The 14,476-nt window shown below is 35.5% G+C and overlaps 1 protein-coding gene across 1 annotated transcript in view; it reads left to right on the forward strand.

Annotated features, from left to right (window-relative positions):
• The first annotated feature begins 10,283 nt into the window (after positions 1 to 10,283).
• The window catches only part of agps (alkylglycerone phosphate synthase), a 44,620-nt gene continuing 40,427 nt past the window's right edge, over positions 10,284 to 14,476 (forward strand). Inside the window, exon 1 of the mRNA XM_038280208.1 lies at positions 10,284 to 10,518. Within this exon, the coding sequence (XP_038136136.1) occupies positions 10,331 to 10,518 (188 nt within the window). The 5' untranslated portion in view covers positions 10,284 to 10,330. The remainder of the gene's footprint in view (positions 10,519 to 14,476) is intronic.

Raw genomic sequence — 14,476 nt, forward strand, 5'->3', positions numbered from 1 at the left:
AGCTGCGCCGGGATCGTCCCACTAAGGGCGGCCTATGAGGCTGGAGATCAGGACGGGCGAGCATGCGCATGGAAGCAGCTGATAATAGTTTAACACGCTCACTGCCGGACAGGGGACTTATAACATAGACGTAACAGTCTAATTACAAAAGACAACCTTAATAAAGTAATAATATTCATCAAATCTGTATGGAATGATGTTTCTCTTTACGGCATTTCACTTAGTTTATAAAACAAGAGTGCCTTTCACATTTCTATCAACAGTTTCATCAGCCAGACTCTTTTAGCATTAGAGTTCCCCCTGCTGGTGAGCTGGGTGTAATGACAGTGGGCCCCTTAAGGGAGAGAAATGTTCAAAATAACCCCTTGTCTTGAATCCACACCCTTTTTAAACTGATAACACCAAACCGAAATACTGCATATTTGCACCATTTATATTTAAAGCTCTAAACTTCCATATTAATGCGTTTTTGCACCATGTTTTTTTCCCACACTGTTTATATTTGCTCACTGCTGCATTTTATTGAATGGAAATGTTCTGAAAGCTGCACAAAACGAAATGTCATTTTAAAAATGGTCTAAGTCTTGCCTTAACATTTTATGTAATCCAATGCAAACAACTATGGGAATACATCTAATTAGCTGTTTTAGGATAAAGATTAAATAATCTAAGGTTCAGTTCTTACATTTGGAAACGAAAGAACAAGATGACCAACACAATAATGTGTTTTACGTCATGAACACCAACAGAGGTGGGCATTACTGAGTTAAATTTACAATTTTAAACTTACTTGAGTGAGATATTTTAAGTAGCTTTGATGCACAGTGATTTTAGTTTCTACTCAAATAATTCTATTTTGATTGAAGGTACTCTAAATGAATTATAATCTTGTGGTTACCACACCCACCTCTGATCTATTCAATAAACGAAGAACAAGTACATTTTAACCAACCATACACAGATACACACCCACACAGTACATTGTAAAGTGATACTCCTATGTATACACACAAGCAGTCTTGTTTTAATGTTAAATCTGCTGGACTTGTGCGATTTGAAAGGCAAGTGAATTTAAAAAATATAATATTTCTTCTGTTCTTATAAGAGATATAAGTAATTTTTATGTATCATTATTATTATTTTTTTGTCTTGTTTCTAAAGTATAGGTATAAGATTATGATAAAGCAGGAAGCATGGAACTCTTTGTAAAATACTTTTTATTTTTACTGAAGTAATTTCTTCCTCAGTTGAGTAGAAATATTTTGAAGTTAGGTTCACCTTGAGTACAATTTTTGTTTACCCGCCTAATATCTTTAAACCAAAACAAATATAAAGTTGAAGCAAACTGATTTGGGTGTCTGTTAACTTCAGGTAGTCTTTCCACAGATACTCAGTTGAATTTAGGTATGTACTTAGATTGTAATTAATGCATTGTTCAATTACATTCTTCATGATGAAGTGAGGTTATGCAGGTCATTTGCTGCATTTGACAGATTTTCTTCTGGCTTTAACTTTAGTTTCTTTCAAAAATTGCTTTGGTTAGACTTACTGGACTGATATAAGACTAAAAGATGTTCTATATCAGATTTTTCTCTCCAACATTTTTGTTCTCAGCAGTTCCCACAGAATGTTTCTTTTCTGATGAATGATCTTTTTAACCAACCTGTCATTTTAGATGGACGCCATGGCTAAGAAGGTTTTTGCAGATGTGTCATACTCTTTCTATATCTGGATGGGAGGTTTGATTATACTCTTTTTATAACTCAACGCTGCTTCAAACTTCTCCACAACTTTTCCCCTATTTGTCGCTTGTGTTCCTTCACCTTGGTGATGCTCTTGTTCTGTAATGTTTTCTAAAAAAAAAAAAACTCTCTGGCCTTCACAGAGCTGAAATTCAATCATAGAGAGGAGACGTGTTTTCACTAATTAGTTCCCTTACAAAAGCTTTTTTTGTGCCAATTTTTTTGTTCTTTTGGGGAGGAGCTTAATACAAACCCAGACCATATTTTTTAAGGTTTTTCTACATTAGAAAATTGGAAACAATGTATCTTAAACTTCACAGTGACATTATTAAGTGTAAGTCTGCTGCATAAAATTGTCTCAAAATACAATGAAGAATTCAGGTTGACAATTCAAGGGATATGTATGCTTTTGTCTAAGCAAAGTTCTCCATATAAATTGAAATAGCCTGAGCCTATAAATGATTACGTTAATCCCAAAACATTTCCCTTTATATTCATCAAATGAGTTTGGATGTGGCACCTACTTAACTTAGACCCCTCTGCTTCTTCGTGTGTTTGTATGGAGGAATGTTTTAAGCAGTAAAGATATGATACAAGAACCAAGTGTCTTTACGTGTCAGTATTTATAGTGGGGCATTTGGTAGCTCAGGAGGGAAGGGTTTATTTAAAATTTCACTTTAACTGTGGAAAACATGTATTTACTAACCTTTGTCTCTCTTCCTTCCTTCCTTCCTTCCTTCCTTCCTTCCTTCCTTCCTTCCTTCCTTCCTTCCTTCCTTCCTTCCTTCCTTCCTTCCTTCCTTCCTTCCTTCCTTCCTTCCTTCCTTCGATACGGTTAGATCATTTTATTTTTTCTTCTATCTACCCTTCCATCTCTGATTGAGCCTTTTCTTCCTTTTGTCTGTTCTTATGCTTCTTGTTTCCTTCCTTCATGTCTCCTTTGTTTATATTTCCTATGCTCCTTTCTTGCTTGTTTTCCCTCTTCCTTTCCCTGTTTCATTCAACATTTTAATGTGTTCTTCTGGCCGCCTTTCTACCTTCATCCCTTTTTGTATTTCCTTGCCTCTGTCATTGCTTTCCTGGGTCTTATAGTATCCCCCCAACTCTATGATACCACTTATTCCTTAGGTCATGTCTTGCTATGTAATGTAATTTTTACCTCCCTAGTTTCCTTTTTCCTCTATAGCTCTAGGAAGTGGAATTTGGAAAAGTATAGATTTCCTATAGGAAAAATGTATTCAATCCCTGATTGTTTGGCCCTTGGTTATATAGGATGTAATTAATATTTAAAGGCTTGAATGACAGGAAAACATCTCTAAAGATGGTACAAATAACAATAACAATGACTATACAAGAAATAATAATAATAATCCAACACATAACCTCTAATTTAGTAACAAGAAACGATTGAAATAATTCATGTTGGCACAGTTCTTTTTTTTCTTTAGTAGGAGCTTCAATTTTGGAATGAAGTGATGCCAGTCATATTTCACTTTTTTGCTGTACTGGGAAGGAATTCCCCATGTTAATCCTTTCATGGAATAAAGCTGTTTGTCAGAGAGAAGTTGTATGTAAAAGGCATCTTACAATTACAACTTGATGCTCCACGAGTGAATGAACCACTAACTCTAAATAGCACTACTGCTAGGTCACTAAGCACCTGAGAAGCATGACCATGTAGGCATTTAGGAAAAAAAGAAAAATGAAGAAAAGAGGATGGAACTGATACAATCTGATGGGCCTCCTGTGGAATACCTGAACGGCTTTATGTATCATTCTCTTGTGCCTGATTCCTGTAGGCTGCGTTTTGCACAGTAATTTTAATAAGAAAGAAAATAACCAAATGCATCAAAGTATTTGCAGCAGCAAATAGTAAAAGGTTTCTGATAAGTCTAAATGTTTGCAGATTTGCTTTTGGAAACAGATTTTTTTTTTTTTTTGTATTCTAACAAAACAAAGATACTTTACTTCTGAGACTTGTTTGATAAATCAAATCATTCAATCAAATCTCAGCACCTGAGATTTTGTTTTGCATTTAGTTCAGGCATGGCTTGTGAGACCACAATGCCTTAAACTACAAGTACTGAGACCATTACTCAATAACATATTACATGTCCAACTTATTCACATGTAAATGCATCATCAGCATGCAGGACACAAGCAGGGAAAATCATTGACTTACAATATATTGCCAGACAAGGAAGTAAATGTTCCCTTCAAATGCATTTTTTTTTTACAGATTAAAGGGTTCTTTAGTAAAGGAGCAAGTAGTTATGTTGATTTTTGCAGCCTTCAAGTACTGGTATTGGTCGAGTTATAACCGGATCCATATTTTTTTACTTGCCTTAGTTGGTATGGTTGGTTATTTACTGTGATTTCCAGCTGAAATTCATGTTATTCATAGAGAAAACATATTGCTTCAATAGTGACCTTATAACCACTGTTTAACAATCTGTTCTAATAAAATTGTCTTAAACTTTGTCCCGAAACAGTTCAACCTTTAATTAATTTTCTCAGGTTTTGATTAATTAATCTATAAGGAAAGAAAAATCCTTTTGTTTATCAGAAAAGTGTTATTTGCATACTAATATAGCCATACACTCAGAACCCTAAATAAAGGCCAGTGCTGCCAGCTGCCTTTCAAATGTATCTCAATTTCAAGGAGCAACATAAATATGAAATCTAAAAATATTTGATTTAGCCAGACTTAATGTTCTTTAACAGCCTCTGAGGTTTGTTAGAAAGCATTATTGATTGATTGATTGACTTTATTGAGCTGACAGTGGAGAGATGTACTCATTACATCGGGTAAAATAGTTAAAAAGAAATAGTTTAAAAGCAGGATTATTATACAGGATTATTGCACAGGGTAGATGGGTATTTATCAATATAACTATTGCACTGGGTATCAAATATAAAGAAACAGGTTATTGCAGAGGGTATTAAATAGTAATTGCACATTAGTTAACAGACAACACCATGAGATGAAATTTACACAATAAATTTGATGTTATGATGAGCAGGTTTAGCACAGCCTCATTCTCACTCTGATACTTTATTCTTATACACTGCAAGTTTGCTTTTGTTGTTTTTCTAACCTTTAATCATGTTTTTTCTTGTTTTTTCCTCTTTGCAGAAGCTTCATCTGGCCTGGGGTTCTGTTTAGCTGTTACATCAACATGGAGAGAGGCAACTTGCTACTGCTTCCAACAATTTAATGTTTCCTCTTCTATAGGTTTTGCACTTGGTCTCGTGGTTTACTCTGTCTCTATCCTAGAGATATCAATTGGCTAAGCTTTTACTGTGACTAACTGTATGTTCTTTAATCCATCTGACAGGCTTTAAAATAAGCTAAGAGTTCATAATAAGATGTATTTCTTTCCTTGCTGAAGCCACTAAAGAACCTATTACAGCCATGAACATAGCATAGAAATCATGCTTAGATCAGTACTTCTTAGAATAGTTTCTGTTTTTTGCATTTTTGCTTTGAATTTTCAAACTCCCAGTCGGTCGACTAACAGGCCAGACAGAGAGAGCAACTGTGACTATAAGAGCTGCAGCAAACCACAGCTCATGTGGTAGAATATGTTTACAAGGCAACTATGTGTTGTGCACTCCAAAAATCTGATGTTTATAAAGATACGCCTGCAAAATTGTTGAAAGACAGCCATAATGTTTTACTATGAGGCCTGTAGGAAACATAGTGAACATGTGAAAAAAAGGGATCTGATCAGATTCAACCACATAGAATGTTTTGTCTTACATGAAAAATACTAAATTGTGTCACCTTAAAACAATCCATTCCCACAGTGAAATATAGTGGTGGCAGCATCATGCTGTGGGGATTTTTTCCTCAACAAAGACAGGGAAGAGCTGAGGGGAGTATGAATGCATGTAAATAAAAAGGTTCGAGGAAAAACTGCTAAAAGAAACATTTGACTTCCAGAAACTCTCCTTCCTACAAAACACACAGCTAAAACTGGATCTATTGTTTTTTGAAAACAGATGTCCATAATTAAATAAATAAATAGAGCATTGAGAATGTAAATAAATCTATTCGAGAATGTACAAACATTATTATTGAAGATTTTAAATAAAGCCTGTTCCATGATGCTCTTCATCAAATCTGACTGAGAGTGAAAGCAGGCGAAAAAGTATATTTATAAAACTGATGGATAATACAGTCCCTCCCAAAGTTGCATCTCTAATAGCCCAAAAGGAGAAAAAAAAACTCTATGAATACTAACTGAATACTCAGAGAACTGCTGAATGTTGTGTAAAATGGGATATTTTATTTATTAAAAAGAAAAAAATGTTAGAACTGTAAAGTCATATGTTTATATTACAATCTTTTTATGTATTTATTACTGTTTTCAAGGCTGCAATTTAAAAAATGAAATTGTCTAGAGCTGTTTTAAAATAAATTTCATTTTGTTTACACTCGTCTGTACAAAATGACCAAATAAATCTGTCTTATTCTAACAATTGGAAGCCATGAATTATTTTTCTTTATTGCACTTACTCTATGTTACACAAATGAAATTAAAAACAAAACACAATGAGATCCATGGCTGTAGTCTGAGAAAAACTGTAGTGTGGGGATGAACTTTTAACTGCCACGTAAAATTCTTGGTTATATTTACTTGAGACGTTAAAAATAAAAAGTTACATTGTTTAATTGGATACACCAAACCAACTTTATGGAGAAAAATACGTCATACTGGCATCTTTGGGATGTGACAACTAGGCCTACTTATTTCTTTAACTACCAGCTACTCAATTCAGGATCTTTAAATCAAACTTCCTAAAACAAAAAAATCATATTTGCATCTAAGTTTCTCTGACTCATCTGTGTCGAAGTGGGACCAAAACGCAGCTAAATGAAAGCAGACATTTGAAGCATATTTGAGTAAAAAGACTGACTTATTCCTGACTTTAACGCTTATCTGTAAAAGAGGAAAAGTAAAACTTCTCACTTAAGTGCAGCTCGCTGTGCGGCTGCGTAAAATTACCCTTAAAAACAGCCCATCTCCCCCCCTTCGCTTGCTCCTCTATCCTCTCTGTCTGTGCGCTGCGCGCTCCTGCAGCCGCGTTCACGTTTGGCAGCTCCACGTCGACATTCTTCCAGCTGCATATAGTGAACCGCTCAGCTCAGCGCTGAGGGAAAAAAAGGTAAAAGCGGCCGCAGTCACCTTAGGATCAGAGCGCTGCAAGTCCCTGCTCGGACATGAAGAAGGCTTTGCATGCAGACAACCTGAACCAACCGCCTATAATGTCGTTTTCCTTTTTCTAAGCTCTTTTTTTCCCTTATGAGCTGATCTAGACCACCTCGTGTTGGACTGCAGCTGGTTCCTGGCGTCTACCTTTTTCAGGTACAGTATTGCAGAAATCAATTACTGCATTATACACTTTGAAAACCATTGCCACTGTTTCTGGTGGAAACATTCAGTTGTTTGTTTTGTGATATCATTTTTGCATAACTAAAGTTCCTGCCAGCTGATAAGTCTCCCAACTATCCTCAAACTGATACAACTTGATACTCTTGACCTTCTTATGCCTATTTTCCTTCTCTCTGTCTGCATTGTTTGTGGAATATCTCCCTTTCAGGGGACTTTTTAGTCTAAATAGTTGAGAGATTCAACAGGTTTAGCCGAGGAGGATGATAATAATGATGATAAAGACATAAGCAGAGTAAAATTTCAACTATCACAGATGTTAGGTTTGCACCCTCCCAGATGTCCAAGCTTGAGGCGATATGAATGATTAAGGATCATGATAATTGCACTATTTCTGTAAAAAGATTAAAACTGTCCAGTCTAATGCATGTATGCTCTAAAGGCCCTGCTTCACCAATGGCTTAGCTCTATTTTGTTCCATATTCATTCACAAATTACACATTTTACCAGTATAATCAATATGATTTTCCTACATTCCTCTTGCTTTTTTTCTTGTTCTTCTTTTTTTTTACTTGCAGGTTGAAGGAGCACCTAGTTGCAAGAAGTATAATGTTCCAGACAAGGACAAACCTGTGAGGTGGCACTGCTGTGGCTTTCCAAATAAAGTTCTGTGATACACTCAGACTCTAACTGCCTGCAGTCAGTGCATTACAGAACTTTGTTTTGGGAGTGAATGCATCTGCAAACATTTGGTTTATAGTTTACACAAGGCTGCTGTTTTTTTGTTTGTATTTATTTTTTATATTTTTTAACAAGTTGACTTGTTAAATAAAGTTTTTTCCCCCCTGATGTTTCATGTCTTTTTCTTTTCCTGACTTCTTCTTTTTATGGAGAGTTGGGGTGGTGCTGTGGTTTGATGTGTGTTTCATCACTTAAGCTCTATAAGCTTATGTTAAAGTATTACTTAGAGGGGAAGAAAGGGTGCCATATGGAAACACTAGTCATGCTGCTCAGGTGACTGAAGGGAGGTGAGGCAGAAAGGTAAACAGGGCTGCCACATGTCTCACAATCTAATGATTCAGCACTAATAAAAACAAATTCAGATTCATGGGTTTATTTGAGACTCTGTTTTCATAATTTAGCATTACATGTCTCATTTTCCATTCAGTTTTTTAAACAAATGTTTCCACAAATGCACATGAACTTATCAAACTGAGACATCTGTAGTAAAATATCCTAACAACTGCTCACAGGTTGTGATAACAATACCAGTTTCCACGGTCAGTGGAGCATTTGCAAGAGGTAATAAGCAGCAAGGCATGCTGGGAAATGATGCCTTCAATGGTCTGGCTCGTTTACTGTTTAAACAAGGTGTTAGTTTTACATCAATGTGCAAAATGTTGCTTGGCAGAGGAAAAAAAAAAAACCTGCAATTTGAATTCTGATTTTTGGGAGCTGCACTGATTACAGGTACAAACGAATTTCTGACAGTTAAATTAAAAGGGCTTTTCAAAATATCTACAAAAGGGCTGCATTCTGGCTTTAATTCTTTCTCTAGTGTTACTTTTTTATTTATTTTTTTAAAAGAATGCTCAAGCTTTGAGATAATGCTTAGAGCTTTATGGTTTGCCGTTTTTGTTTTGTTTTTTGTGAAAGGATGATTGTTTTCCAACTTGATGTTAAGGCAATTAAGTCCCACAAATTTTTGTCTTTATATGTAAGATTTCCAGTGTTTTCTCTAAATGCATTGACTAAAATAGTATAACTGGACTTTTCATATATCCATTTGTAGTCCTCCCTTTAATGTTCTAAATATTTTCAACCTAAATTAAATAAAAACTAAAGAGAAAATCCAGATGTCTGTTTTTCTCACACAGAGATAATAAATTTTATACAAACAAACTGCACGCTAACATTCTAGCAATTTTGCAAATATAAATTACTTTGAGTTCTAATTGAAATTCTGAATTTCTCATAATCTTTAAAGACACAAAGAACAAGAAAATTAAATGTATAAACAGATAAAATAAAAGTTATAGTGTTGGTTTAGCAGACTAGTGGTGCTGCTCCTTACCATCTCTGGTGAGAAGGTTCCAAAGTTGAAGAACTGTTCCTGGGTAGACCTAAAGTTTTGCTGTTTTCTCTCTAACAAGCTATCAACATTTTTGTATCTTTATTATATTTCACAAAACAAAAAGGCCTAGATGTTGAACAGCCTTTATCTTCAGACATTTTTTAAGTTAAACCACATTAATAACAATCATTTGTCTAGTTATATGCTATCCCAATGTTCTTTGTTGATAAACTGATATTGAATTTTTAAAGTGAAACTCAGAATGGGCTAGTCTGGTTAGACCAACAAAGGTTGGAATCTACCTGACTTGCTCACTGTTCATACAAGATGTAAAACAGCTTTAGCACATATTCCCATTTGTGTTAGCCATAAGATAACACGTCACTTTGTCTAGTAAAAGTGTTTTTATAATTTTAATTACCTGTAAGTCATAAAGATCTGTTGGATTTTTCTTATTATTCTTTTTTCACTGTGGAATAAATACAGCAAAAGATAATGAAGCAGAACCAGCAAAAAAAACATACATATTCTAATAATAAATGGCATTTGTCCATGATGCTTCAATTTCTTGTATAAAAGAGACTGCTAAATGTTATATAAAATGGGTTATACAAAAATAAATAGAAAAATGAATGTTTTAACTGTAACTATGCAATTGTATGTTTACATGTTTTTTTGCTCTTTAAAAAAAATGAAAACGAGATAGCTGTACTAATCGAAACTTCTTTTTGTGTATACTTATGTGTACAAAATGACAAAATAAAATCTAAGTCTAAAAATGAGTGGGAGATATTTGAACAGTTTGTTAACATTTTTCTGATCAAGTAAAATTTGAAACAAATGAAGGATAACAAAAAATCTGTTAAAGAGATTGCAAGAGAAATAACAAACGTTATAAAGTAATCAAATATATTATTTTGTTTCATAAACATAAGTCGTGTATGGATTACAAGGTTTTATGGGGAAAAAATACACCTGTAGCTCTGCAATAGCAGCGCAAACCTTTGTGAAAGCGAAGTATCCTACGTGCCGTGAAGGCAGCACTCTTTCTGTGGGCTGACCTCTGACAGGCTAGCTCAGATCAGTCCCCCCCTCCTCTTCCACAACACGGAAGCAGCATGGCGTCCAACAGCAGCTCCAGCAGGTACCAGACAGCACGGCACAGACTGAGCATCATCGCTGGACACCTGCAGAGACCTGCGGACAGTGATGCTGCCCTTCTAGCCGTTGACTGCAAAGCCCAGGCGAACAAACCAAACGTCAGCGCCGGTGACAGGAGCGAGGGGAGGACAGTGCCTAGGAAGAGGTACAAGGCTGTGATGGATCGGTCCATTATGATTACCTTTTGCTTACTAACTGGCTTATAACATGGTAAACTAGAGCTCCATGTGTAGCACGTGACCACAAACTGACAATACCTTAATTTAAAGGTTTTATACAAATCGGTAAAGCGGATATGGGTTAGCTGGTTAGCTAACGCTCCCTGCCTACAGTTAGCCATTCATTTAACAGTGGGTGGGTGCGGCTAGGAGTTTGGTTTGGTCCACTTTCTCAAAGTCAATTCTCCATTAGCATTTTATACAGTTTAAGTGTCGCTCAGTGTCCGCTAAAAGCCAGGGAAAACGTTTACATAATTGCTTTCCGCTGTCTTCGGCTCTCCCGAGAGCAAACGTTATAAAACAAAGAGGCGGCGCGTGAGCTAAATCTTACCAAAGGATTGCTCCTCTAACAGCAACCTTAGAATGTTACCGCCAACTTTGCTTTATTCTGTTTGTAAGTAATTCACGGTTCGCTGTGTGATTAGTGTATTGACATAAACTGGTTCCATTATGTTCAGTGAGAAGTGGTTATCAGAATAATAGAGAGAAACTGAAAAAAGTATATTAGACTGATGTCAAAAAGTTTTGTCCTTTCCAGTGATCTGATTGGTCAGGACTAATGGTGGCCTGACTTTCAACCTATTATCAGCTTCTGCTAAGAAAATGCAACCATGGTGTGCTGACATCTAGTGGTGCGTTTGCATAATAGCAGCTAAACTGCACAATCTGACACTTTGGCCTTGGTAGGCCAAATCTATCATGCTATGACTAATGTCAGAATAATTTTTCTTTTGTAATATTTTGTCTTCATCATTATCTGTTTTCTTACTGCAATGTCTTCACTATAAAGTAGCTTGATTAAACAGGCAGCAAATGCCTTTGTTTTTTTTATCACTGAGTTACACTTCTTAAAAACAAGATTTTACAAAGCCTTGACATTAGATAAACCTTTAAGCAGCATTTTATTTTTTGCAGTAGATGTATGGCTGTGTTCTCTTGAAGTATACTTAAAATAATTATGAAAGTCAGATTAGTTTTAGGCATACATTTTAATAGTTCATTTTTAAATGGGGAAATGAGGATGCAAAAAAAAAAAGCTACAGTGTGTTTCAAAAACTATAATTGGCTTTACAAACCCATTTCACTAAAGTTGTAAAATGTAAATACAGGCTGGTACTGTTGGGAAACTGGTTAGAAACCACATGCTTTTTCAAGGGTTTGGCATTATTTAACAAGATCTTTACTCTCTCTTCTTGGCAGATTTGATATAGTGCATTGGTTTGTTTCCTGGCTCTGACTTAATTCAAGTATATTCCATACGCTTAAGAGTTTTAGATCAATCCAAAAACTTTTATCTTAGCTTTCTTTGCATCCAACACTTTTTTTTTTTTTGCTGGGGGTTTTCAATCGTTTTATTTTTCAGTGGCCACTTTTTATCAAATTTTCAGCCATCTTATCCAAAATATTACCGGAGATTTAAAAACTTGGTGCATTATCTGAATTAAATGTTTTATGATCAAATCAGAGAAAAACTGAGCTGTTGGGTTATAATAGGAAGAGGCTCAGTGAGGCTTTCAAAGCTAAGAACAGTGAGCAAATTGATGGCAGCATCATCCTAATTGCCTGTTATAGTGATAAAGATTCATTTATTTAATTAATTAAAATTAGTTATGTATTACTGCTTCTCTTCATGTAGATTTTTCTAGATGTAAAAAAAAATGTAAACATAAACCTGTTTCAAAACTATTTAGTCACAAAAAAATATATGTATATTGATGGGGGGCTACCTCCAAATTCGCCTTAATCAACAGGGAGTCGAAACTTTGACACTGTCAGGTTTTTCAGTAGAGCTATGATCCCAGACACACATCCAAACTTGTTTTGGATAAACCAATCTAACATCAGGCTGTGGAACTAGCCCAGACCTCAGCTGTTTCCAAAGTTTATAAACAACGTTTGAAAGCCAGTTCCACAGCAATAAAAAAAAAAAAGTTTTAAGATGGTCTAACTCTCTACCAAACTAAAAGTGGTAAAATGTGCCAATGCCCAGGAACCTACAAACACTGCATTTGTTCTGCAACTTGCTGCTGGAGATTTTAATAAAGAATAGTTGGGCTGTAGCTGTATGTATTAGAGCTTTGATTACTATTTTCCAACAACATTGCATTCATATATGTCTTTTATTACTGTTTTTTTAAATTAACGATTTTTTTGTTGTGTGCTCATGCATAAGCGAAGGTTCCAAGCTTAAAAATCAGAACTGGCTTTATTGTGTACAAAGAAGGGGTTATTTGGTTGTCATCTTTCACAATGCTGTCAACAACCACAGTATAGAACCCACAATAAAAACAATAACATGAATAAAGACGAGTTTGTGTAAGCCTTGGACTGGAAGAACAAAAGTGTGTTATGAAGATACCATCTTCACTTTTCAGTCTTTGCATAAGTTTCCATAACCACAGACCTCGCTGTAATCGTAAAATGCATTTTGAGAGCCACTAAGATCCTGACTGTTGGCCTCTGAAAATTTGTCGACGTTCTTTGCCTTCTTGCTTTGTAACGTAGAAGATCCTGAATTGCAGGATGTGCTTGCTCTTCAAGCACTGGTACCTCCACAGATGCAGCGTTAATGTGATACTTCCTCTGCTAGAGTCCAGGGCTGAAGGTGGAGATATGAGTTTAACAGCAGCGGCTTGCTTGAATTGAATTACATCACTGTAAGCTTAGCAGACAGATGTAGCGCATGCAGAGGAAGGCTTCATTTAACTTCGGCGCTAACTGCAAAAGAGAGTGGTGAGAAGCGACTCGGAAAAGATCCTTCTACCAGATGCTCATGCTTAGCTCTATTTGTTAATGTTCCTTCATGTAGTGGTTAATGATTAATCGGTTGTTTTATTTTTTGGGGGTTTTGTCTAAAAAAAATCACGACACCTGGCATTCTTGTTTTTATTGCTTGGAAACAATAAACACTGGGGAAAAAATCATAAACATCAGAAAGAAGACTTCAGTTTAGATTGGAAATTACAGATCTGTGCGATATAAAGCTGCTGGTATGTTACTTGCTGCCACAGTTCCAGCTTTAATTAGCTCGAACAGAATAATCAGCTCATTTTTTATTCTCCATTTTCTAAATGGAAACGCATGTGACAACAGACTAATTTGAAACGCATTAATCATTCAGTCGAGGACTGGAATTTGCCAATTTTTCCTTGATTAGCTCGGATTGTTCAAAAGTTGACGAATCAAATGTTTTCATATTAATTAGATGCTTTAAAAAAAAAGTTTAACTTGACTAGATGCAAGGACCTTCATGTACCCACATTTGACTTTAATTTAATTAGCAGAGGAGCGACATTGGGCATTAACATTTGAAACAACACAAATCTAAATGCACCCAATTATAGCGAAGGCTGGTTTCATTGTTAGTCCCCATGCTACATGGCACGCACTGAATGACCTGAAATTATTCAATTCATATAAGACAAACATAAAGATGGAATACATCATATAAGAGATGGAGTATAGACTAGTTATCAAACTCCAATCTATATCTAAACTTTATGTGCACAATATTGCAATCTTATACTCTAACAAAGCAGCCTATAAGCCTATAAGTTAATTAATAAATGTTAATAAATGAGAGATAAATATATTTGCACTGTTGCTTTGAAATATTAATACAATACACTGGAGATCTTTTTTATCATTGAGATGACTCTTATGTGATAGTTTTAATGGTGTTAATAAAAGACAAGGCTTGATTACATCCATCAGAGTGGAGCAGAGAAGCTGTAATGGTGATCACATTAACACTCTTTGGGGAGGACGGTGCACTGTATCAAATCTGGTGGCCAGGTTTGATTCCCAGCATCATTTACTGCATGTCTTCATTTACTGCTTATTTTCGAGCCATGTACTAACGAGTAAAGATCATTAGAGCCAAAA

The sequence above is a fragment of the Cyprinodon tularosa genome, unplaced genomic scaffold (assembly GCF_016077235.1).
Source record: "Cyprinodon tularosa strain WSP-4 unplaced genomic scaffold, ASM1607723v1 ctg158, whole genome shotgun sequence".
NCBI lineage: Eukaryota > Metazoa > Chordata > Actinopteri > Cyprinodontiformes > Cyprinodontidae > Cyprinodon > Cyprinodon tularosa.